At 38.4% G+C, this 26,701-nt stretch overlaps 1 protein-coding gene across 2 annotated transcripts in view; it reads left to right on the forward strand.

Annotated features, from left to right (window-relative positions):
- LOC144043068 (receptor-type tyrosine-protein phosphatase N2-like) overlaps positions 1–26,701 on the forward strand; it is a 92,242-nt gene that overhangs the window by 8,798 nt on the left and 56,743 nt on the right. For both annotated transcript variants that reach the window (XM_077556307.1, XM_077556308.1), the window contains 8 exons: positions 1,235–1,346; positions 1,407–1,542; positions 2,886–3,159; positions 4,795–5,070; positions 5,190–5,230; positions 7,422–7,765; positions 7,863–7,949; positions 16,639–16,718. In XM_077556307.1, the coding sequence (XP_077412433.1) occupies positions 1,235–1,346; positions 1,407–1,542; positions 2,886–3,159; positions 4,795–5,070; positions 5,190–5,230; positions 7,422–7,765; positions 7,863–7,949; positions 16,639–16,718 (1,350 nt within the window). The remainder of the gene's footprint in view (positions 1–1,234; positions 1,347–1,406; positions 1,543–2,885; positions 3,160–4,794; positions 5,071–5,189; positions 5,231–7,421; positions 7,766–7,862; positions 7,950–16,638; positions 16,719–26,701) is intronic.

Raw genomic sequence — 26,701 nt, forward strand, 5'->3', positions numbered from 1 at the left:
TAAGCAAGCAAATAGATCCCTTTCTACTGTAAATACAGTTTTCCAACATTACAACATCATTTTTTAACTTAATTCAATTTTTTTAGGGAGTTCCCAGTGTCAGCATCATTTTTATAAAGGTGAAATTTAACTCTTTTACTGACGCATGTTATCCAAAAAAAAACAACCCCGACAGTGGCGGCCGACTTTGAGCGTTATAACTCATCTTTCAAGGCAAACTTCCGTTCTTTAGTAATCACCATTTGAAAATAGGTCATTTGAGTGACATTGAGCGAAAACTAAAAAGATAAGGAGAAAACAAGCTTTTTGTGACTTTGACACTAATATTTTTTGTTTAATGATGATCTGTGAATTAGATTGAACGTGACAAAGGCTTTGATCATTCACGTCATCCTTGAAAACTATTTCCTAAGATCCGCCATGTTTTCTTGTAATTTGATACTACCATTGAAAAGAGATACAATGCTGCCATCTGCTGGCCATAGTTAGTGGCTGTTTTTCATTTTTTCCCATCCCATTTCGCAAACCATAAATGCACAAGACGTAGCGTTGCCCATTGAGGAAAAAAAACGTAGTTGACGTCAATTGACGTTATTGGCGGTATACAGTGGGTGTGTCCTTAACTTAAATGGACATTTTTGGCGGTAAAAGAGTTCATTTTAACAGCTTTGTTAAAAAATGATAACAAAAACTGCAGGGAGCTACATTTAAATTAGCTAAATTAAAAATTCAACAAAAATGTTTCCTAATATTTCAACATCATTTCTTAATTTTCTTTCTTAATTTTATTTTATTTTTCAAAATAAAAAGTGTAGGGAGTTCCCACTGTCAGCATCATTTTTATAAAGTGGAAATTTAAATAAATCCATAATCGAAAAGTTCCCTGTCTCACTCAACGACAAATATATTTATTTTATACATTTTTGTCTGTGTTTGTAAAAGGTTTCAGTAGATCTTCACAGACAGTTAAAAATGGTCTGAATATGTTTGAAATGTCTTTGCGACACGTCAAAAACATCTGAACAGCTTACAAATCCTGATGAAAGCCCTGCGTACGTTCGCAAGCATTCTCTCTCTTTAACAGCCTTCAGATTCATAAAAAGCCCGATGTCGATATTTTTCAAAATGCCAAATATCGGCCCCGATAATCAGCCAGGCCGATAATCGGCCGATTATCGGTCTATTCCTCGTTCAAACTTGAACCGAGCTTGTTGTGAACTTGTCAACGTTGCAGGTTTGACGTGGCAGGATGACGCCACCCAGCATGTCGTGGCCAAAGAGCTCTCCAAGGTCCAGACGATTCCTCAGCGATCGGCGACGAGTGGCGCCGCCGACACGGACGGCAGGTAAGACGCTCGGGACGATGAGGAAGCGGTGCATGATGGGTAAACGCAGCTCATCGGCAGGCCGGCCAACAAGGCGATGGAGCCGGTCGACAGGAGGCTGAAACCGGTGGAGGCGGAGCTTAGCAGGAACCTGCAGATGTACCTCCAGCGTCTCAGACTTCTCCCGAAGGCGAGCGGCGCTGAAAGCCTGAGCAAGGTTTCGTCACTTTTTTATTATGTGTAGAACTTTAAAGGGGGAAAAAATCTGTTGCGTTTTGGATGATATTTTGTTATTATGATTCTTGATTGTGGGAATGCTGAAAACACACTTTTTTTTCGCCACACAATAACTCACACATCATTTTTCCGATTTGCGCCGTTCAAATTTCAACTTGCTTGAAAAATTCCCGCCGTCCTGGGTTTATATCGTCTGATTCTACATGACTTATTACAGTATTGGCACAACTTAACGTTAAATATGAATTTTTCCCCATCCATTTTCAATGTGACTGACATTGAACTTTTTCCAAGTCCTACTTGCCACGCCCACTTCCTGACATCATCATGACCAGCTCAGCGGCGCGGTTGCTAAAGTCCAGTAAGCAGGCGGTCGCGGGGATCGATTCCCTTTGGAAGCTCTTTTTTCTTTCTTTTTTGTCATCCAACTACAATTAATAATGACTAATTTTCACGTAGTTGATCTTTCGATTGACTTTATTTCATAAACATTCCACATGCATTCAGCTTTTTATTATCATTCAGCTTTCAGCATTCCCACGCAATTTCTGCAGAAATGGCACTTTTTTCTAGTTCTACTTATTCACATTCATATCCTGTTCTGTCCGCATTCAATTCACACATACAACCTCCGATTTCCAATTTCAACTTGCTCCAAATATTCTCGCCAACCGGGCGGATATTTTTCTCATTCAACGTACTTAACAGTTTTCACCCAATTTAATATTTCATGTAAAACATTTCCCTTTCATAGTGCGTGGGAGACCACAATTCGTATCACGATGGAAGCAGATTTGAGTCCAACTTCAATTTCATATGATAAGCGTAATTTACCAATTATTTAACATCCATTTTATGCGATGTCATTTCACATTGTTGTTTTTTTCCAATATTATTCCATATTTCCAATGACAAAATGCAATCATTCAACGTGACAGCTTTCAGCATTATTCCACATCATTAAACGCAATTACATCCAAAGTCAACAAGTTCAATTTCATAATAATAATTAATAATAAGAATAATCATTGTCCAATTATTTAACGTCCATTATATTCAACGTCATATCATATTGTAAATAAAGCTTAGCACATCATTCCACATGCATTCATATATTATCATCAGCTTTCAGCATTCACACGCAATTTTTTTTTGCACATCTACTTTTTGAAGGTCTTTCCTTGCGCCAAAAAACTGAATGCCACAAAACGTGTACGTCTGTTTCACTTGGCAACACATTTCGTAGACACGCCTATCACGAGTCGAACCCCAAAAAAAGTCTCTCCGTGAAGCAGGAAACTGGAATAACTTTGTGTTTTCCAGAATGGCCGAGTCCAGTCGGACCCGTACACCTCCAAGTCGGGCCCGACGAGTTCTCAGGCGTTGTCATCCTTCAAAGTCAAGCAGAACCCGTCAGCGGATCGGCTCCAAATTCTCCTGAACGTCCTGAGGCAGCTTCTGTCCACGCAGCCTGACACAGCGTCCCGCCTCAGACCCGTCTACGCCCGCCCAGAAGCTTCTTCTGCCCCTAGGAACTTCAAACCCAGACCTAAACCTCCGGCAGCTTCTGCCAAGGAGCCTCTCACGTTAGTGGACGGTACGTTCTGGTCTTAAATGGAGAACGGAGGATGATTATATGCTGTGTATTTCAAACAACCACAATTGCTAGCTTCATGCTAACACATGGTGGGAAACAGCATGGACGGGCTAACAAAACTAGCATTAGTGTTTCAGTAGCTATAAACGTCCAAAGAAGGGAAGCAAATATTGGGACCAAAATGGTTTAATTCTTTACTGTTCTGGTAAATTATGTCAATACTTTGTTTTTGTAATACTTCAGAGCAAATTTTTTGCACTAAACACCACCCAAATAAAGAGCTCTTAGTCGGCCTAAGTGTTCCTAAAAAATATTTTTAAACCATTGTGACTGTACCATTATGTGCAGTTTGAATATAACCACTGTGTTTAGATAAACTGTGACTGCACGGCACCGAAAAAGTAACGGAAAAGCAAGCACTCGGGGCCAAACAATGCCGCTCTAGTGTGGAATTGCTACAATGGGAAATGGCTAAAGTCATATTGGTTATCTGAGACAATCTGTCTAAATAGGTCCCCGTAATTTAACATGCTTGAATATTAGCTGTGGTGTACCGCAGGGGTCGATCTCGGCACCCTAGCAGTTTATTTTACACATTGATATGTGTAAAGTAGGGGTGGGGGGCAAACCCTGTTTCACGATTCGATTCAGATTTTTGGGGTCTGCGATTCAACTCAGAATAGATTTTCGATTCAGAAGGATTTTTTTATTCCAAATGACTTGATTGACAATGATTTCTGCTTTAATTTATAGATGTGCAAAGCATCGTCATGATCTACTCTAGTCGGACTCGCTAATGCTAATTAGCGCGCTACTCGTGGCACTTTTATCACTCCAAAGAACGGCTATTCATACAAAACGCTTCAAAAGTATTTACAGAGAAGCATCTTAACATGACTCACCGGTATATGCTCTTCCTACGCTGCAAAAAAAACAACTTTTCTTGGAATAACTTGATCATGACTTTTTGCTTCTATGTGGCTACAACTTAAAAGTGTATCAGAACGCGCGGAACCACACTGCCCTTAAGTGGCCAAATCGGGTACAACATGAACAGTGCTCCCAATAAAGGCGCACACAAACAAGGGCAAGACAGTATCAAATAATTGAAATAAAATCAATTTTGGGACATTTAAAATCGATTCTGAATCGTTCTAAATGAGAATCGATTTTTGGGTAGTCTAAAGGTGTTTTTTGCTGTTGACGCAAATTTTCGAAACGAGATTTGAAAGAAAACACATGTTTTGATGTACAGTGAATAAATTATCATTAAACCTGAACAAATCTAAATACATGCTATTTGGAAATGGTCAACTTAAACAACATCTAAGTTTGGAAATGGAAAATGTGGAAATGAAAAGAGTTTATGAAATTAAGTTTCTTGTTTGAAGTGATCACAAATCCTCATATCATATATTTGTGTTCCAATGGAAGTATTGCGTCAAACTATTCATCTTTTAGATCAGATATCAGTAAAAATGCTGTTCTATGTATGTACTATATTTTTCACATTTAAAAGTGAGCAATGTTTGTTCTTAATTTGAAAGTTAAATATTTTATCTTCTAAAATGTATGAATTTCTTGCAGTTGTTTCTAAAAAATCCAAATCCAATGAAATCATTTGTTGTCCTGCAGAGAAGTTTATCCAGAACGTGTTGAAGAACATTGGCAGGCAGCACCTGAACGTGGACAAGCTGTCGCCGCACGACCTGGACCGGCTGTCCGACCTCATCGTGGACGCTCTACAAGTGGTGGACAAGGACCGGGATCGGGTCCGACCGGGACCGAGAGACTTGGGAGGCCAGCCGAGTGACGGCAAAGAAGACGAAAGGAAAGCGATTGCCGGGGAGGAGAAGAAAGTGGAGGAAGCTCCTCCCACTTTCAAGATGACCTCTTCTGACCTATCTCAAGGTGCCGCCACTCAAACTTGACGCCTGTCGATCACAGCCTTTGAATGCGAAAAGATGACATCATTGTTAGAACTAGAAGATGATGATATTGGTAATAATTTGACATTTTTGTGCCAACAGAAGTCCAGCCAACGACAAACGACGACAATGTGAAGGACAAGGTGAGCCTGTTGGATGATTTCTCTATTGATTTTGTTTGACATTAGGAATATTAACTCATTCAAACCCAAAAACGTATTAATACGTTTTTTTTATTTTTTATTTTTTTATTTAATGCAAGAGCATATAGAAGGCTTTGATGCAGCACCGGCATGAAGAGGTGGCTTAAAGCAATGGTGGTTATTACAAAAAACGGCCAGCAGGTGGCAGCAGAGTTAGAGCTCAGCCAGGGCCATGTTGCAAAAAAGCTATTTTTGACCGTGTTTTTAACAGGTTTGTGAATAATGATGAAACTTAGCTATATTCTAATGCTAATTGCTGCAAAATGGAAACTTTTTTTTCCTGATGAAAGAAGAGACTCTAATCTTATTCTTTTGGTAGGTTCTATGTTTTTACAGCAAAAGAACACAATATTTTGTGGGCCTTGCAAAATCAGTCAAAATTCTGTAAAAACACCTGGGAGCGAAGGGGGTTGCTCCAATGAAAATAGCTGCCAGTGAATGAGTTAAGCAATACTCAAGATTAATCGATGAATTGTTGCACCTTTAATTATATAGACATACGTCCTTCGGTCGTGGTAGCTGACTATAGCTAATGGCGCATTCAAAAGCTATTTGGCTAAAGCTAGCAGTGTCTGTAAAAGAAGCTCACTATGATTTTGTGAGGTGACTAAAATGAAAACTGACAGCGTGTGTAAAATAGAATGCTCGGGAGTTTTACGAGCTGGTTAAAGCTAACACTAGCTTTGTGTATAAAATAAAAAATGGAATGACTTTTATCGTCACCAGTATACACAATACATTAACATTATATTATATGTACGCTACATTATATGTACGCTACATTATGTTGGTTAGCGGTAACTGACATGCTAGCTGGCTAAAATTAACGCTAAAAGTGTACATAAAATAAAGGTATGTTAAGGTTGTGCTACCTGGCTAAAGCTAATTAAATATGCATTGTGTTCATTACCTATAGCATTAGCTAGCATGCTAGCTGGCCAAAATTAGCATTGAAAATGTAGGTAAAATAAAGGTGCTTTGTGGTTGTGCTGGTTGGCTAAAATGGAAAGAATCTGTAAAATACGTAAGTTGCATTATGTTAGTTTTCTGTAGCTAGCATGTTAGCTGGATAAAATTAACGCTTAAAGTGTACGTAAAATGAAGGTGCACTTTGGTTGTGTTAGCTGGCTAAAGCTAATTGCATTTTGCGCTTGAAAGAAAATTACATTATTTTGTCCTCTTTGCGTGTTCCAAAAATGAAGATAGATTTAATGTAAGAAAAATACACCTTTTGCAAAAATGATTTAATAAAAAACAGAGAATCTCTGGACAAATAACTGCCTCTAATTCATCACTTAAACAGGTGGGATTCAGAGCGTCAAATGTACTCTTCTACGTGTACAATAGCTTCTTATAGTTAAAAAGACCTCCACTCTTTCATTTGTAGACAAAACATACTCTCTGGTACTTTTCCGTGAGCAGATGGCGTAAACAAGGTCAGGTGGATGTTTTTCCCGAAGCAGACTCTGCTCTCAAGGACTAAAATGTGTTTTCGCACAAAACGCTGAGAAGGAACTTTTTTAGACTAAATAGTATGTCCCAGCTTAAGGTCAAATTATACCGAAATCAACACCATCTGCTCTGCACAGGACACAAAACATTTCGACAAGGTTAATATAAAGAATTAAAATGTTAATAATGGTCAATAAAATAAAATGAAGTATTAAAAATGTTATAATATCTAACACGCTACAGTTGTGTTAGCTAAACAAGACAGTAGAGGCATGCTACAATGGTGCTAGCTGTCGAAAACTAGTGCTAATTGCGTCTGTAAAATAACGGCACTCTGCCATTCGTTGGCTAAATGAACGTATGTACATCAAAGTGTCATTTTGCTTCCAGGCTGGCAGTGAAAACGTCTTCTAGCTGGCTAAAGCTAATGGAATACGTTTTGTGTTCATTACCTTTAGCTAGCATGCTAGCTGGCTAAAATTAGCATTGAAAATATGAAAATATTAGATATAAGAGGTGCGCTACAGTTGTGTTAGCTAAAATCAACACAGTGCATAAATAGAGGCACGCTACAATGGTGCTAGCTGTCGCAAACGAATTGCTAATTTCGGCGGCACGCTGCCATTGTGCTAACTGGCTAAACGAACGTATGTACATCAAAGTGTAATTTTGCTTCCAGGCTGGCGGCGAAAACGTCTTCAGCAAACTTCTGGCTTATTTGGACCAAAGAGCCTCTTCCTCTTTCACGGCTTCGCCGCCGCCTCCTCTTCATCGTCGCTCGGGCCTGGAGAACGTCCGCAGCCGCACCAGCGCGGAAGGCGTGTGGCTGCAAAAGAAAGAAGCCACGCAGTCGCTGGAGGAAATGTCGGAGGTGGCGGGCTGGGTGAAGGCGGTGGCCCCGCCCCTGGCCGCCGTCAAATACCAGGAAACGCGGCAGAATATGCCCGACGAACTCCGGCTGGACGTCAAGGCCGGCGGGGACGAGGCCGACGACGTCTTCGGATACGTCATCACGGACACCGAGTGAGTGCGCCATCATCGTCAAATGGAATTTCAAATGGCTTTAAAAAGTCTTTTAAGCCTCGTGATGACTGTTTTTTTTTCTATTTTGCCTCCTCAGCGGCCTTCAGACGGACAAAGGTCTGCGCATGATGGACATCCTGGCTCGCATGGCCAGAATCCGAATCACCGACTACGACGATTTGTCGTACGTATGAACACATTTTTGTTCCATTTTTTTCGTCTTCGTAAGGCAGATCAACTTAAAAAAATTGCTTCAATTGGTAACCCATGATTGAATTAAGTTAGTCCAAAGTGAATATGTTAAGTTTAATTAATTAGTTCATTACATTTAATATATTCCCCTGAATTACGGTAAATTAATCTAAAGTGACCCTAATCCAAAGTAATTTTTGCGAAATTTACTTTACTACAAACAAACAAAACAAACTTAAGATATTCACTTTGGACTAACTTAATTCAATCGTGTGTTACCAATTGAAGCAATTTTATTTTAATTTTTTTAAGTTGGTCAACAATTAAATTTGTAATCTTAAACTGGTTCAACAATTCTCTTTTTAGAGTGTACATCACAAATTGTGAGCCCCCTTTTTCGTCTATTTGTGTAGTGTAGCAGAGGCGTTAGCGTAGCATCACCAACTTCCTGTCTGCATCAGCGAAGCGCTCGCGGCACTTGAGCCAAACATCCACTCGGCTGCACACCCACGCCATGACTCGCACCCTCGTTCTCACAACAATTGGAAGCGGCACATTTTAGCACATGGGATGCTCTCAGCCGCTAGTGTTAGCTCGCAGATGAGTGGAGCTGATGTAACGTCTCTTGTCGTGTCATGTCACAAAGGCGCCACCGGGGGCGACAGCGGGCCAGAGCTCAGATCAAGCCGCAGGAAATGACACTCTTGATTCAGGTGCAAATTGTGTCAGCCTTATTAATGATTTCACCCCATTATAATAATTCCATGGTGTCTTAAAATCACGGCAAAAATTCATTTGAACTATTTCTATTAGTTTAACATTTTTTTTCCACTTTTGTTAACAAGAGTATGAAAACCTAGATTTTTTTTTATTGTACATTTAGAACAGATATAAAATGTTTGATTAATCGTGAGTTAACTAGGGAATTCATGTGATTAATTACGATAAAAAAATAATAATCGCCTGACGCCCCTAATTTTTAGTAATCTTTCTTTTTTAAATAACGTCAGGCGATGAATTTTTTTTATTGTAATTAATCGCATGACTTCTATAGTTAACTCACGATTAATCACAAATTTTATATCTGTTATAAATGTACAATAAATATCATAAATAAATAAACAAAGAAATAAATAATTTTTTTTCTAGGTTTTCATACTCTCGTTAACAAAAGTGGAAAAATGTTAAACTAATTAAAATAGTTAAAATGAATTTTTGACATCTATAGCCATCAATAGCAGTGAATGAGTTAAACATATTAAATAAAAGTCAGCATGTTACTAAAAGATGATCCTTAACGATTATCCTGTGGTGAGGGGTGTGTTTATTTATTTTTATTTCTGATATTCTGAGAAAACGCAGGGTACACACGAGGCGCCAATAATCTGGCCAATTTTGAGCCTAAATCCCTCCATGGCGATTAAAGATGATCCTCAGTGATAATCCTGTGGTGTGGGGTGTGTCATGAGCCATTTTTCTTTCCCCATCAACTCGGCAAAAAAAGCGGGTTACACACCAATAATCGGGCCAATTTTGAGCCCAATCTCATTTACTGATAATCTGGCCAATTTTGAGTTTGATTCCAACATAGCAACATAACATATTTTATTTTATTTTCAGATTTGATTGGATATCTCTATAAAAGTGTTCAAGAGTGATTATCTTGTGGTGTGAGGTGTGTTTTTACTCCTTGATTTCTGGTGAAAATGTACATACACACGTAATGATAATCTGGCAATTTTGATCCTAAATGATTATTTTGTGGTGTCGGTTATATTAAGCGTTATTTTTCTTTCGTGATCAAATTGGCAAACATAAAGCGGGGTACACACATACCAATAAACTGGCCAATTTTGGCCCAGTCTAGTCAACAAAGACCTGATTATTGGATCACTCGAAAGATGATCCTGAGCATTTATTTTGTGGTGTGGGTCATTGTAAAGTGGGCTACACATGTAGCGATAATCTGATCATGAGTGATTATCCTGTGGTGTGGTGGGTCATGTTAAGTGTCATTTTTCTTTCCCAATCAGCTCGGCAAACGTAAAGCGTTGTACGCACGTACCAATAATCGGGCCAGTTTTGAGCCCGATCTTATTTACCGATAATCTGGCCAATTTTGATCTTGATCCCAACGTGGTGTTAAGTCAATAAAGGCCTAGTTATTGGATGTCCCTTAAGATGATCGTTAGCGATTATCCAGTGGTTTGGGGTGTGTTGAGTCCTTTTTACTCTTTGATGTCCTAGGAGAATGTAACCCAGGGTACACATACCGATAATCTGACAGTTTCCACCCAAAGCGATCATTCTGTGGCGTTGGCTGTGTAATGAGTCATTTTTCCTCCCGAATCATTTTAGCAAATGTAAAGCTTGGTACACAAATACCGATAATTGGACCCGATTTTGAGACCACCTACTGTGATTACTGTAATACTTAACTCCTTTTTTGTCTTATTTAGTCCTGTAATATAATGTTTTTTTATGAAGTGTACTACAATTTGGACTGATTACAAAGTCCACAAAAAAGACCATTACAGACGCTCCCCAACTTACGAACGAGTTACGTTCCGAGCGATCGTTCGTAAGGTGAATTTGTTCGTAAGTTGCTTCAGTGCTATATTTTGTATTATAATTTATGTTTAAAGAGAATACGTACAGTACTGTACTACGTATGTTAGAGAGAGAGAGCGAGAGACACACACAGTATGTACATGTACGTAATAAGATAAATAAAATGAAGTTTAACTTACTTTTGGAAGATGTACTCGATGCTTAAGGAGAGGAGGAGGAGGAAGAGGAGGATTTTATATCATGAGAGGTTCTTCGTCGTTGCTGGAATGGGCTTCAAAAGTTACTTCCTCCTCCGTAACTTCAATGTCGGAAGAAGTTGAGGGTCGCAGAGAAGAAGATGAGGGTTGATGAGTATCTTCCTTGGAGGATTTATTAGAAACTGGCCGAAAGAAGCGATCTAACGACGATTGCACAGTTTTCTTCTTTTTTCATCATAAATGATGCGCTAGCACTGTATGGCATCATTCAATTGATTTGCAACCTTTGTGCAACGTTCAATATTTGGGTCTTGCTGCTCGAAGAGTGCGATGGCTTTATCTATGAGCGACAGGCGTTTCTTCTTCTTCCTCCTCCTCGACACGTTGCTGAGCCTCCAATGCTGGGTGAGCTCTCACAGCGCCAAGCGTCGGTATTAGCGGTGGAAAGAAGCACTACAGTACTCGGAAAAAGGTGCGCAGTAAAAAATCTAACTTACAGCATCTCTTTCCGAACATTTTTTGACATGTTTGTATGTACCGTTGTTCGTAACTCGAATGTTCGTAAGTAGGGGAGCGTCTGTACAGTGTCCCCTCATTTCTTGCGAGTTCCATCTTTCGCGGCCTCGCTGCTGTGGATTTTTTACAGCGTTTTATTTTTATTTTTACAGCGTTTTTTTATTTTCACTGCGTGCTTTTCCTCCTTTTTTTTTTTTTTTTTTTTGTGTATGCACGCGCTGTCCGGGCTGAAACGGGGCTTAATCAAAAACTTCCCACTTAATAGGGTTTTTATTAAGTAGGCTATATGTATTTGATTGTTAAAAAATAATAATAATACACAAAATCCCTATTATTATATACTGACTCTAGGACTGAAACGATTAATCAAATATTACTTCATCAGTATGTAAGGACGTTTATCAAGAGGATAAGCGGTTCAGAGAATGAATGGATGGAACTCTATTTGTATTTATGTGTTCTCTTGAACTATTTTGAAATAAAAAGCTATAAGTTAAATAAATAACAGCCACATACTTGAAATGAACGATTAGGTCTGTGTATGTTTGTTTCCGATGCGGAAGGTGTCGCCATCCATCAAGTGAGCCATTTCCTGTGGCGGCGTCGGCGTCGGCCTCGGCATGCAGATTGATGACTTTGTCACGCGCAGGATGAATGTTTGTGCCGCGTCACTGCCAGCCCACGCAAACAATTGTCACTTTTTTTTTCTCTTCTTATTTGGATGCTTTCGTACACGCTTGTTCGCAAGCTGATTTTCTTGCACGGCTGCCGTTCGCGCTGGAAACGATTAAGCCGAGCTCGTCAACGCTGATTATTTTGGTCGGTCAGTGGTTCTTTCCATGGAAAGCAGTTACATTTTGTTAGCATGACTGCTAAACTACATATGTGTGAAAAAGTTAAGCAGAAGAAGAGTGAGAAGAAATTTGTTAAAAAGCAAGTGTCAATAACTTCATAAGTGTTAAAAAGAAGAGTGGGGGAAAAAAATGTTGATAAGAAAAGTGGTAAACTGATAAAAACATTTACAAAAGATTGTGTTAATAAAAAGTTTTGTGCATAAATGTTAAATGGGAGGGTTAATAAGAAAAGTATTAGTCAGTAGGTGTGTCAACGTTAGTGAGTTAATTACGAGTTAATTTATAGTTCTGTTAATACTGTCATCAACGTCTTACAAATGCAATTATGACATCTAGTGGTAGAAAAATGACCAACACAAATCAATATCACACTCGTTTTTTGACAGTACATTGAATCTTTTTTTATTTTGACTCCATTTTAAGACTGACTAGACTAAGTGCAATTTCTTGCGTGGGAATGATGAAAGCTTAATGCTAATAGCTGAATGCGAAGCTTAATGCTAATAGCCGAATGCTAAGATGAATGCTTATGAAGTCAATTGAAAGACACATTTTGTGACAATGACAAAGTGTTAATTGTAAAGATAAATGAAAAAAAACCACTTGAACTCGGGAGGCGGGAATTTTTGTTGTTTTGAAAGTTGAAATTTAGATGGAAAAGTGGAACTAATGATATCCAATGGAAAAATGCCCAAAAAAATTAAACTCCCTCAATAACGCGTTTATGAAATGACTAAAAGATGCAGCCATATTATTATTAGTTTAACATTTCCCCGCCCACTTTTTTGTTAACAAGAGTATGAAAACTTAGAAAAAAATGGATTGTACATTTTATTGTACATTTAGAACAGATATAACATTTGCGATGAATCGTGAGTTAACTATTGAAGTCATGCGATTAATTACCATTAACATTTTTAATCGCCTGACACCCCTAGTATTAGGAAAGTAAAGTAAGTAGAACCTGTTAAAAGTACTTGAAGAAGAGAAATGTGTGAAAGTGTTAATGGAGGAGAGGTGTCATTAACGGGTGTTCAAAAGGAGAAAAGACAAAGAAACGCGTTGAAAAGGGAGAAGAAAAGATGACAAATGTGTTCAAAAAGTGTTGATCATGAGAAGAGTTGTCAAGATTAAATGTTAAACCAGTAGTTTTAAAGAGGAGGAAAGAATAAAATTGTTTACGAAAAGTGTTCATTCTAAGAATAATGGGAAAAAGAAGAAAGAGGAAACAAAGAAGAAACATGTCAACAAAAATAAATGTTTCAAAGGAAATGGAGTAAGTGTTAGTGTCAACTCATTTAATTAAGTGTTAATATATTTTTGAAGAAAAGTTTTGAAGAAGAAAAGTGTAAACAAGAAAACAGTTAAAAAGAAAAAAGGTGAGAAGACAATGGTGTAAAAGAAGACATTTCAAGTGTTAAAAGTCCAAAGAAAAAAAGTGTTTAAAAAAAGAAAGAAGTGAAACTCGACAAAATGTGATTTCTGCAGAAATTACGTGGTAATGCTGACAAGCACAATGATTTGAATGCATGTGCTTATCAAGTCAATTGAAAGATAAATGACGAAAGTGCTCAAATACGGTCCAAGCAGGGTTTGAACCCACCATACCCTGTGGTAGAAGGTAATTGCTAACGTGACTTGCTTGAATTCATGGCTAATGTGGTATTTATTTTGAAAATTGTCATCTGATGCTGAAAGCTAGCAGCTGTTCAATCATTTCAACGAAATGATCATGCATTTCTTCATATGATAGTCACTTAGCATAAAGGTGGGATTTGAACCCGTGATCTCTTGGTTACTGGACAATGCACTTTACCAAGTGCGCCACTGAGCAATATCACAAAGGTGGGAATGATGGTCAGTTGTATTTATGGAAGTGGGCGTGGAAGGTGCGACTTGGAAAAAGTTCTATGTCAGTCCCATTGGAATTTTGAAAAAAGTTCAATCTCAGTCCCATTGAAAATTTTGAAAAAAGTTCCATGTCAGTCCCATTGAAAATTTTGAAAAAAGTTCAATCTCAGTCCCATTGAAAATTTTGAAAAAAGTTCAATCTCAGTCCCATTGAAATTTTGAAAAAAGTTAAATGTCAGTCCCATTGGAATTTTGAAAAAAGTTCAATCTCAGTCCCATTGGAATTTTGAAAAAAGTTCAATCTCAGTCCCATTGGAATTTTGAAAAAAGTTCAATCTCAGTCCCATTGGAATTTTGAAAAAAGTTCAATCTCAGTCCCATTGGAATTTTGAAAAAAGTTCAATCTCAGTCCCATTGAAAATTTTGAAAAAAGTTCAATCTCAGTCCCATTGAAAATTTTGAAAAAAGTTCAATCTCAGTCCCATTGAAATTTTGAAAAAAAGTTCAATCTCAGTCCCATTGGAATTTTGAAAAAAAGTTCAATGTCAGTCCCATTGGAATTTTGAAAAAAGTTCAATCTCAGTCCCATTGAAATTTTGAAAAAAAGTTCAATGTCAGTCCCATTGGAATTTTGAAAAAAAGTTCAATCTCAGTCCCATTGAAATTTTGAAAAAAAGTTCAATGTCAGTCCCATTGGAATTTTGAAAAAAAGTTCAATGTCAGTCCCATTGGAATTTTGAAAAAAGTTCAATCTCAGTCCCATTGGAATTTTGAAAAAAAGTTCAATGTCAGTCCCATTGGAATTTTGAAAAAAAGTTCAATCTCAGTCCCATTGGAATTTTGAAAAAAAGTTCAATCTCAGTCCCATTGGAATTTTGAAAAAAAGTTCAATCTCAGTCCCATTGGAATTTTGAAAAAAAGTTCAATCTCAGTCCCATTGGAATTTTGAAAAAAGTTCAATCTCAGTCCCATTGGAATTTTGAAAAAAAGTTCAATCTCAGTCCCATTGGAATTTTGAAAAAAGTTCAATCTCAGTCCCATTGGAATTTTGAAAAAAATTCAATCTCAGTCCCATTGAAAATTTTGAAAAAAGTTCAATCTCAGTCCCATTGAAAATTTTGAAAAAAGTTCAATCTCAGTCCCATTGAAATTTTGAAAAAAAGTTCAATGTCAGTCCCATTGGAATTTTGAAAAAAAATTCCATGTCAGTCCCATTGGAATTTTGAAAAAAGTTCAATCTCAGTCCCATTGAAATTTTGAAAAAAAGTTCAATGTCAGTCCCATTGGAATTTTGAAAAAAAGTTCCATGTCAGTCCCATTGGAATTTTGAAAAAAAGTTCAATCTCAGTCCCATTGGAATTTTGAAAAAAGTTCAATCTCAGTCCCATTGAAATTTTGAAAAAAAGTTCAATCTCAGTCCCATTGAAAATTTTGAAAAAAAGTTCAATGTCAGTCCCATTGAAATTTTGAAAAAAGTTCAATGTCAGTCCCATTGAAATTTTGAAAAAAAATTCAATGTCAGTCCCATTGGAATTTTGAAAAAAATTCAATCTCAGTCCCATTGAAAATTTTGAAAAAAGTTCAATGTCAGTCCCATTGAAAATTTTGAAAAAAAGTTCAATGTCAGTCCCATTGGAATTTTGAAAAAAGTTCAATCTCAGTCCCATTGGAATTTTGAAAAAAAGTTCAATCTCAGTCCCATTGAAATTTTGAAAAAAGTTCAATCTCAGTCCCATTGAAATTTTGAAAAGTTCAATGTCAGTCCCATTGAAATTTTGAAAAAAAGTTCCATGTCAGTCCCATTGGAATTTTGAAAAAAGTTCCATGTCAGTCCCGTGGAAAATGAAGAGGAAAAGTTGCAACGTTAAATTGTGCCAATACTGTAAGTAATGTGAAATCAGACGATAAATAACCCGGGAGGCGTGAATTTTTGAAGCAAGTTGAAATTTGAACGGTGTAAATCTGAATTATAATGTGGCAGTTGTTACACGGCAAAAAAGTGTGCAGAATAAAAAAACACAATAACATATTGTGTGAATGCTTGAGCATTCACACAAAGCATTCACACAATATGAAGTGTTCAGAAGAAGAAATGCATAAAGAAGGTGAAAAAAGTTGCAAAGTGAACCTGTGCCAACAAGGGTGAGGATGTGTGGGGACCCGATGCCTTTCACGCCGTCGCTGCGGATATAAAAGCGTCGTGTAGCCATCCGTCTCACCGTGGGGATCGTTTGAGCGGCAACTTCGGCGGCGTGAAGAAAAGCTTGCCGTGATGGAGTGGCCGACCACACAAACGCACACTTTTGCTGGCTTCTGATTTATTTGCCGCCCGCCGCGGAAAGTGCAAAATGGCCACTCCCCATCGACAAGGACCACCACCAAGGGCTGTAAAAACGCAACTTTTTTTTTTGTGCTTTGTGTTGTGAGCAAAACTTTTGAGTTTGAACAAGCTTTAAACAGCTTTAAAAAAATAAATAAAAAAAGTAGCAAAAACTATTTGTGTGTTTTGATGCCATTTATTGGGTTGAAGTCACAATTTCCAACTTGACCTCAAGATAGAGCAGTTACACTCCCTCATCAATTGTGATGAATGGAGTCACAAAAATCCACATTCATATTTGCGTGTTTTGTTTTTCCCTCATGAAGCAAATATTGATGACCTAATGGAATCTTTTTTATTTTTTTTTGTCAGGGTGGTGGGCCCCGCTGTCACCTTCAAAGTGAAACACAACCGGCAAAACGTCAGCACGGCCGACGTGGCGCGAATGGCTGGTAGGTCCGAATATTGATATCATTTGACAAAATCTGAAAATATTTTCAAATATTGTGATGTGCGTGTGTGTGTGTGCGTGCGCACGTGTGCGTTTATTTGGAGGAAATAAAATTCTGAACAATCTGAGAGCTAAACGTATAGGGATCTTTTTTTGCTTATCTCGGTTCAGAAATATCCAAATAGAGAATGAAGAGAAGAAAATTAGCAATGTAAGTTTGAAACGATAATGTAATAATGTAGTCACAATAGCAATATAATAAGATAATAACAATGTAGTAGGAATGTAAGGATAGTGTAGCAGTAATAACGCTATTATCATGTAATGTAAGTAAGGATAACAATATGGTAATTATGCATGTCAACAATGTAATGACTACATCATAATATAATTATTTAAAATGGATCTGTAAACTGTGCCTGATGGTGACATTTATGAAATTTCTCTTTGATTTTTTTTTTTTACTTTTTCACTTTTGTACAATTTTTCTGTTATTTATTTAGATGTTCAATAAACAAACAAATTTTTAAAACTATGTAATGTAGTGATTGACACAACGAGGCTGTTTTTGGACTCAGACGCAGAGGAAGAGGTGGAGGGTAAAGCAGCTTTTAATTAACAAAACAAAAGCTCTTCGATGAGAGGGAGAAAATAAAGACTATACAAACATTAAGTGAAAGCGCTCCAAAAGGGAGGATGTTCAAAACTACATTCAAAAACAAAAATCACTCTATGACTAAACAAAACTAAGCTATACAAAATTACAAACAAAGGTTCTCTCACGAGACAAGGCAATAAAGGCAACAAGGCAATTGGGTATCAAGGCTGTGGTCTATGGCAGGCTTCAGTGGCTCAAACGAAAACACTTCGGCACAAGACAGGGAAAACGCAGACTATTTAACACGTGAGGGTAATTTGGAACAGGTGGAAACAATCAGGGATCAGGGTTGACACAGACACCACACGAGGAAGGGCAAGTGACCTGAAACGAGAGGAGTCAGACTTTTCACAATAAAACAGGAAATGACAAGACACCCTCACCGCGGTGTGACAGTGATAATGCAATGTTATGTAATAATGTAAACAAAATGCAATAATGCGATGTCATAATGTAACAATGTATAACATCATGTATTGATAATGTAATATTTTATTAATGATAATGTAATAGCTATAAAATAATGTGATCAATATTTACAATATCATTATAGTGATGATATACCATTTAATGATAATGTCATATAAATGTCATAACGTAATGACAATGTTGATCATGTAATAATGTAAAAACACTAATAAGTAACAAACAATAATGTCAGATGAGGTAATGTAATAATTTGAAATCAACTTTAAACTAGAGCTGTCAAACAATTAATTTTTAAAATCAGATTAATCACATCTTAGAATTGTGATTAATCACGATTAATTGCTTCGTAAAAAAGGCTTTTTTAATCAACATTTTTTTTCCCGCCAAATTTGAAGAGCACCGTTTATGTGTTGATTCTTTTGACATTTAATCAACATTTTTGGAGCCACTGCTTACGCTCATCCTCCTCTTTTTCGAACCAGTTAATTACTTGACATGAACAAATATTCTAAATGTGATACGCAAACATTTCTGAAATGCTTTACTTGAATGCATGTAATTATGTTTATTGCTCAAACACAACCTGTGCTACCTTAAACGCAGCCATCAACTTTGACAGCACTACTTTAGACCAATTAAACCAATGTAATAATGTAAAAATGTCGTGGTAATGTAATAGCTCTCACTTGATTTAATGATATTCTGTTAGCAATGTAATAACAATGTAATGAGAACGTATTAATTTAAAGATGTTGGTAATTGACTGAAAGCACTATTTGAGGTGAAAGTTTGCATTTCTTTTATAGATGTGTCCAATCATGGAAAAATGCAAATAATCATATATGCCATGTAAATGAGGGAATATTAAATATGATCACTTCAACGGGGACCTTAAACGCACCCTCGGGGGTTAAAGTTTATGAAACCGCGGCCATTGTTGGGCTCCACGGGGGTCGTGGGCAGCAACGTGCTGACCTCTTATTGGGGAGGGGGCAAAAGGGGGAACCGTGGGAACGGGCCCTCGAGGGTAGCCTGGAGGTCAGGGTCAGGGAAGCAAGCGGAACATTTAGCACTTAAGGCAGCTTTGCCATCTTTGTCCACTTGGAGTCGCCGTCGTCTAGCAATCTGACTTTGAATGTGTGTAGCTCATAAAGGCCCGGTGAGTGATGTGGGAGATTCAGTCAACCTAGAACATTTAATAAACAACAGACATGGAAGGAAGATATTGATTCTTTTTGCTCGCGAGGAGAACGGACAGAGATGTGCACAGATTACAGTCTCCTACCCCTCTGAGGCACACTCTCCCGAGCCCTCTTTTTATTTTTTTACAGTGCGTTCCCTAGTTACACTGCAGTTGCTGCTCTAAAGGGAAAGGGGGCCCACAGCAGCAACATTAAAACCAGGCTCGTTGGCTCAGGATTGCGACGAGCTGCCTTCAACCAATGAAATGGCGTCACCGTGTCAAATTATTGTTGACTCAGCAACTTTGGGTCTCGTCCGAGTGACCTCATGGATGCTGCCAGTCCGACCTTCAGAATTGATCAAGCCAAAGTCAAAATGCCAAATGTAATTTCCGTCCCAGTAATGTTTCATCTCGCCCACTTTGCCTCCTTGTCCTCCTCGTGTGCATGAAGAGAAAATATATGCGCAACGAATGCCGTCAAATTGTCATTGGCTTGTTTGGCGTTTGAAGACGGCCAACGTAGCGAGACCTTCATTTGAGAAGGAAGAATGGATTTAAGGTGGTGCCTTGACATCTACCAGTGACCTGGCTGACACTTTTTTTGAGAAACAGATCATTGTTTGGACTATGGGGAAGTCGACTCCACAACGAGCAGCAACTTAAAGTCTGCTAGCGTAATGCTAACACATAATGGCAATGTAGGTTGTAACTAGAGCTGCAACAATTAATCGATTGCTATTTTGGTAATCGATGCATTGCTTAGTGACCTTGTTCAACTTCAAATGATCGAAATTATTTTTATTTCAGCCGCTCAACAGTAAAAAAAAAATTACGATTTATTTTGTCTTCCGTGAATGCAAACTGATTTTGTTTGTGTTCAATACAACTAAGACATTAGCAAATATTTATTCCTTTTTTGGAAAACATTTATCAACATTTTTGTCAAATTTCTGACGGGTGTTTCAGAAAACATCAATCAATTCTTATCTTTGCACTTTCTTCTGTACTGTAATAATAGTTTGTAAAATGTTCAATACATAAAAGCCAACGTACAAACCTTGAAGTATTTTAGCAAAGTTTTTAAGAGGGCCCGGGCGATTAATCGGCTGATATCAGGGATTTACATAGTTTTTTTGCCGATCTCCGTCCCCCGCGCGCACACTTTTGCACAGTAAAACATAAGGCAAAGATTAAAAAGGTCAAAAAATATTAATAATAGTATTAAAAATAATAAAATAAAATAATAGTTAAAAAAATCATGCATTTGTTATCGTAAGACACTTTCTTTTTTAAAATTAGTTAATCTTTTCTCGGAATGTTATTGTGCCAAATTCTGGAATCTGCATCAGTCCCAAAAGATTATCCCGGTTATGCGTAAAAGTTTAATTACCGTACTGTATTTTCCGGACTATAAGTCGCACTAGGCCAAAAAATGCATAATTAGGAAGAAATAAAACAGGCATAAGTCGCACTGGAGTATAAATCGCATTAAATACTGTATTTTCAGGGCCATAAGGCGCACTTAAAAATCTTAAAATGTTCTCAAAAATCGACGCTGCGCCTGATAACGAGGTGCAACTTTTGTGTGCACCAAATTGCTGTCCGGTACGCGCTCCGCTCGACTGACTGAGCATTTCCACGGACACGTTGCACATATACAGTACAGGAAAACAGTACATGAAATGTGGCCCTGGTTGAGGACTGGCAGGCATGATGAGAACGCGAAAGAGTCAACTGAAAGATGGCGCTTTGGTGCTTTCGCTTTAAGGAACTGCCACCTTTGGTGATGAGACTGGGAGGCAGTCGAGCGAGTTACGCCACAATTTGTGAATGGATTGCGCATGCTTCGGCTGCTAACGTGTCTGCTTGCACCAAAAGCCGGCATTATTTCTGAGGAGCCGCACGGTAACGAGACTGACTCAGACAATGATGAGAGGGAAGCTGGCATTTTTGATGGAGGACTTGCCCAGCTGTTCATTTCGGATACAGAAGATAAGGACTTTGAGGGATTTGTGGATTAGGATTGATCAAAAGTAACAATAGTACTTTGTTAAATGCTTTATATCCGGCTCAAAGGACCAATTTAAAATGTTATGAGAGAATCGCACCCCCACCAGGACAAGTGAGAATAGAGATAAATTGACACGGACACTCGGTGAGAAATGAGACCAAGAGTGAATTGGTGCAAATACTTTTATTGAAGATCACATGATATTACAGCATCATAAACGTAGAGTACATACAAAACATCTGAGACTTTTTATTCAACTGAGAAAAACATGTTTACTTTGACCACATCCGCACCTCCCTTCGTCTTTGGTTCTCGGTTGTGGTCGGTTCAACCTGACCTGACCAGAGTCTAGTGACCGTTAGTCAGTGCACAAACTTGGTTACCCAAGTTGTAAAAAAAAACATTATAATAATGCAGAATATATATATATACAGAATATATGTGTGGATATATGTGTGAACTCTTTTCTCACTTCAATGAATTACAACCGAACTCAGTTTTAATCTCGCCGCCATTTTAAAAACATGCGCTAGCATGCTTGCTAGCAAATTTATGCTAGCGTATGTTTCAAGATAGCATACGTTTTACAATGTCTGCGTCCAATAGCACTTTATGTGTGTGTGTTAAATACAGAAATGTAAACCATAACTGAGACTGCGCCTTTTAATACGGTGCGCCTTATGGTCGTGGAAATACGGTATATATATAGTAGTGCTATAAATAAATAATAAATAACTAAATAATATAGTATAAGTCTAGAGTGCCCTCTTGTGGCTGTATCTTTTTATATATGTCGCTCTAGAGCAATGAGTCTCAACCGTTTTTCAGTGGCGAACCCCTGTGAAATATTTTTATCCCCCTAACCAGCGCAAAGCATTTCTGATTGGGGGAAAAAACAACTTAAAAATAAAACTTAAAAGAGTGCTGTGCCTTCATTGTCTGATTTATTAAACTTTGGAATTCTATTTGTATTGATGCGGTCTCTTGAACCATTTTAAAACAAAAAGGTGTAAGTTAAATAAATAAATAATTAGTTTGGTCATACACATACAAATTATTATTAACATAAAGTGTCATCTTTTGGGATCATATTAAAGCTCCGTTCTAAGAATAAATAACTGAATTTTAAATAAAGTGATTGACAGGTAATTCTAGGTGGCAAATGACAATTTGTGTCAAACCATTCTGGTATGGGGGGGAGATGCGTTTTAAAATATATTTTAAAGTCTCACGTACCCCCTTTTTAGAACCGCTGCTCTAGAGTATAAATCACGGGAACAGCCAACCTATGAAAAAAAAGTGCAACTTATAGTCCGGAAAATACAGTTATCCTTTTTTTTTTCAGCCTCAAATGAAAAATTTACATTTTAATAACTTTTGCAGCATTTTAGTCTACAACATCCACTCAGAATTTCTATAGAAATCCATTTTTTTTTTGGGTGATATTAAATATGTGCTCAATCCAATTTTTGGTAAGTGAGTTGAAGCATACGCGTTCGCTCCGCAGAGACAGAACGGAGTCAAGGTGCCTCTCGGCTTTATTATTCATAATCTCATTTCAATCCCCCGGCCTGCCCCGCCCGTAATTGATAACCCGTCTGCGACGTCATCCCAGCAGGAAGTGGCCTGCCGTGCGCACTCAATCATTTACATTTCTTTCCACGGAGAGTAGTGCACGTGGAAGTCGGTCATCTCGTGGCCGCTAATGAAACGGCGGCCGTGATTAGCGGCGGCTAATGAACGAGTCACGAGCCGGTGGAGGTCTCGCTTCCTGTGACGTCATAAAGCAAATGTTGACATTCGCCGCGGCTCTGATGAGCTCGCCTGCTCGTTTTTCACCGTCCTGGCGGCGCTTGATGAGATGTGGCGGCGGGGCCGACTGATTGGCTCCCCTCCAGGGCGCCGTCCTTGATTATCGCGGCACTCACGGGGACGACCCCCCCACCTCTCTTGCTCTCATCCTCCTCCAGGAGCCGCACATTTCTCGCCATCTTTTTTAGACATTTGCAAGAAATGGCGGAAAGGCTGAATGACAAAAACATTTAGGCATGCGGAATGATGTGGAATTATTTCAAATGAAATGGAAAGATGTGCAATCGATGGATGGCTGTTGGAATGGTTTGAATCGGTTAGAGTTGGCAAAATTAATCGATTATGAAATTAATCGACATCTAATTTAATAATCGAGTAATTGTTTCGAGACACTTTTTAATTTAAAATTGTCCAAATCCTCTGATTTCAGCTTGGCAATTGTTTTAAAATTGTCCTTCATGAAAGAAGACTGATAATCTTCTGTGTTTAATCAAAATAAGACATCTGCAAACATCTGTTTTTATTTTGTGAAAAAATGACCGTCCCGGTCATTTAAAAAAAAAAAAAAAAGTCACTATACGAATACGAAATAAAGACAAATCACTGGTTAATAAACAGTAATCCATCCATCCATCCATCCATTTTCTTGGCCGCTTTTCCTCACTAGGGTCGCGGGGGTTAAACAGTAATCGGGGATTTTTTTTTTGTTGTAGAACACTTTAATTCAAAATTAAAATGAATCCGATTAGTCAAATAATCGATTGAATAATCGAAGGATTAATCGATTGTAAAAAAATATTCAATTGACAGCACGACAGTCGGTCATTATATGTGGAAACGGGTGGTGAATGCTTGCAGCTCTAGTTAGGGCCCGAGCAACGACCTCTGAGAGGTCCCAATTGTTTCTGTTAACAACTTTTGGAAGGGGGATTACCACATTTGCGGTTTCTCATTTTTTGCCTGTTGTTTTTTTTTTTTGTGAGTTTTTCCTTGCCCTCTTTTGGTTCGATTAGGGGACGTCGTTGATATTTGTCAACTGCGGTCATGTGAAGCCCTTTCAGACTCTTGTGTGATTAAGGGCTATAGAAATAAACTTGACTTGACTTGGTCTTATTGGCAATCAATAAGAGAATTTTTGGGAAAATATATTTTGAATTTTGCTGGCTGGCTGATTTTTGTGTTTGTCCATGTGTGTCTTTGTATGTGTGCCTGCGTCTTTGTGTGGTAGTGTCTTTGTGTGTTTGGGATTTGAATGTGTGTGTGTTTTTGTTACATAGTGGGACCAACATTTTGGGATTTCACAGAGTTGTGGGGCCCACCCGTCCATGTGGGGCCATTTTGCTGGGCCCCACAAGTTTAGACCTGTTTTTGAGGGTCAAGACTTGGTTTTAGAGTTTAGGTTTGAATTGGGTTATGGTTGAGGCTAGGGTAAGGATTAGGGGTCGGCCATCATTTTGGATGGTTGGGGTTAGGCGAAGGGGCTAGGAAATGCATTATGTCAATGAGATGGGCCCACAAAGATAGTAAAACACACTTGTGTCTGTGTGCGCACAACATGTGCTTGTACGTATTTATATCCGATTTTTTTAAACGTTTTTTTATGCTCGAGCCAACTGAAGGCTTTGATGCAGCCTCTGAACTGAAGAGAACGGTTGAAGCAATGGTAGTTATTACAAAAATGACCAGCAGGTGGCAGCAGAGCATAAGAGATCAACCAGGGCCATGTTGCAAAGAGCTATTTCCCCCACTATTTTAAAGAGATTTGAGAACAATGATGAAACTTTGCTGTATTCTATTGCTAATTGCTGTAAAACGGAAACTTTTTTTTCCTGATGAAAGAAGAGACTCTAATCTTTCTTTTGGTAGCTTCCATGTTTTTATAGCAATAGAATACAATAGTCTGTGGGACTTCAACATCAGTCACAATCCAGTAAAACAGCCAATGAGCGAAGGGGGTTGCTTGAGTGAAAATGGCTGCTTTGGTGGCAATAAGATGGAGCTAAGTGTTGCATTAGCACCTTGAAGTGTAAATAGCTTCTTGTATTGCCTATTCGAGTGACGTAACCTGACCGTGTGTGTGTTATTGGTAATCTCTTCTTCTTTGTCGCCCGCCGTGTTTGCACTTTAATGTGCGTCTGATGAAAGGCACGTTTTGTTTTTTCAGCTGCTTAAGGTTCAATATCCTGTGCGGCACCGCAGCGCAACTCCACCTTCCTTTTTCTTCTCGTGTGCGTTTTGCATCATAAAGAGATCTTTCAACTTTGATATTATTTATCAGCGGCCGCCATTGAGAGCAGCGAAGGCGCTGGTCGAGATGAACGTGAAAAGATAATGCGCGCCTGCCTGCCTTTGAAGACACGATGAGTCGTGTTGTAGTGCGGATGCCGGGCCACCTGTTGGCGCTGTGGGGGCTCGTCATGACGGCGGAGGAGAAGAAGGTGGAAGGAGAAATCTTGCTTGCGGCAATTGTTTGAATTGAGTTTATTTATAGTGATAATTATGAAATAATCTGGAAAATCAAGTTTTTTTCCATGTCAGTACCTTTCACACAGACAAGCGAATCGGCGGTTTGGGCAGACAGTGTGAAAGGGGATGCAAGCAGTGATGAGCAGTGTAAAAAGAAAATGTAAAAAAAAAAGGCAACTTTAACATGTGGAAGGGGCTACCAGAAAACTTGAAAATTTTGCCCCTGTACCTTTCACACAAACCAACAATTCTGCAAAAAGTCTACACAAACATGGAATTACTGTGTGGTCCTTGTCCCTCCATTCCATGTCGGTACATTTCACAGTGACAATCGAATCATGAAAAATCTGGTTTGTGCAGGAAGCGTGAAAGGGGATACGAGGAAATTGCTGGGCCAACTTTGATGAACAGTTTAAAAAGAGCTAATAGGAAATTTATTTGCGCCCTTTGTTCCTCCTTTCCTTGTCAGAGCCTTTCACACATGCCAGCACCAATGGAAAAAGGCAGCAGAAAATTTGAAAACTTTGTCTCAGTGCCTTTCACATGAACCAACCAAACCCTTCCACAAAAGTCCAGGCTAACAAAACATTTCTGGGTGGTTATTGTCCCTCCATTCTGTGTCGGTACCTTTAACGCAGACGAGCTGGTCTGCCGCAAAGCTAGTGGTCGCTGTCAGCATGGTGACATCATTTCTGGATTACACTTTGAACTTGTGCCATTGCAGCCGCCGGCACTCCTGCAGGCGACAACGCGCCGGGGCGCAGGTTCGAAGGCAGATGACATAGAAGCAGCTTTTTTAGATGTATTTATTTTTTTTTATAGATCAAATCAGCCGATCAGTTGCGGCTAACGAAGACCCGCAGGATGAGAATTCGGCGCTGGTCGGGATCTCTATACGTTGATTAAGCGTGCCTGCGGGCGCCGCTGATGATGGCCACGATGTCGTTGTTTGCGCTCGGCGGTGGCGAGAAGAAGCGAAAACAAGCCCTCAGGCGGCAGACATGATTTGTAAAAAAAAAAGAATAAGGCTCCGAAAGTCTTTGATTTTGCAACTTTACCTGTAGTGGAAAAATGTCACTTTTGAACTAAAGTATTGGGACAATTCAATTCAATTCAATTATTACACTCCACAATTACAAAATTGGCACAATCGTAAACAGAAGTAAAAGATTATTAATACTAATTTTGAGGTTGTTTAAATATATATATATTTGTACCTTTTTTTTTTTCTTTTTTTTTTAAATAACTAATAAATCTTGTTTGGTCTAAAAGAAACTTGCATAATTATATTGTGTTTCAAAGAAATCTATTTATCTTTTGGATTTTTTCTTGTTTTGTACCAAAAAACAAATGATTGTCCTAATCGTGATTTCCATTATTACCAAATTAATCGTGATGAATATTTTCTTCATAATCAGGCAGCCC

This window comes from Vanacampus margaritifer, chromosome 2 (genome assembly GCF_051991255.1).
Source record: "Vanacampus margaritifer isolate UIUO_Vmar chromosome 2, RoL_Vmar_1.0, whole genome shotgun sequence".
Taxonomy (NCBI): domain Eukaryota; kingdom Metazoa; phylum Chordata; class Actinopteri; order Syngnathiformes; family Syngnathidae; genus Vanacampus; species Vanacampus margaritifer.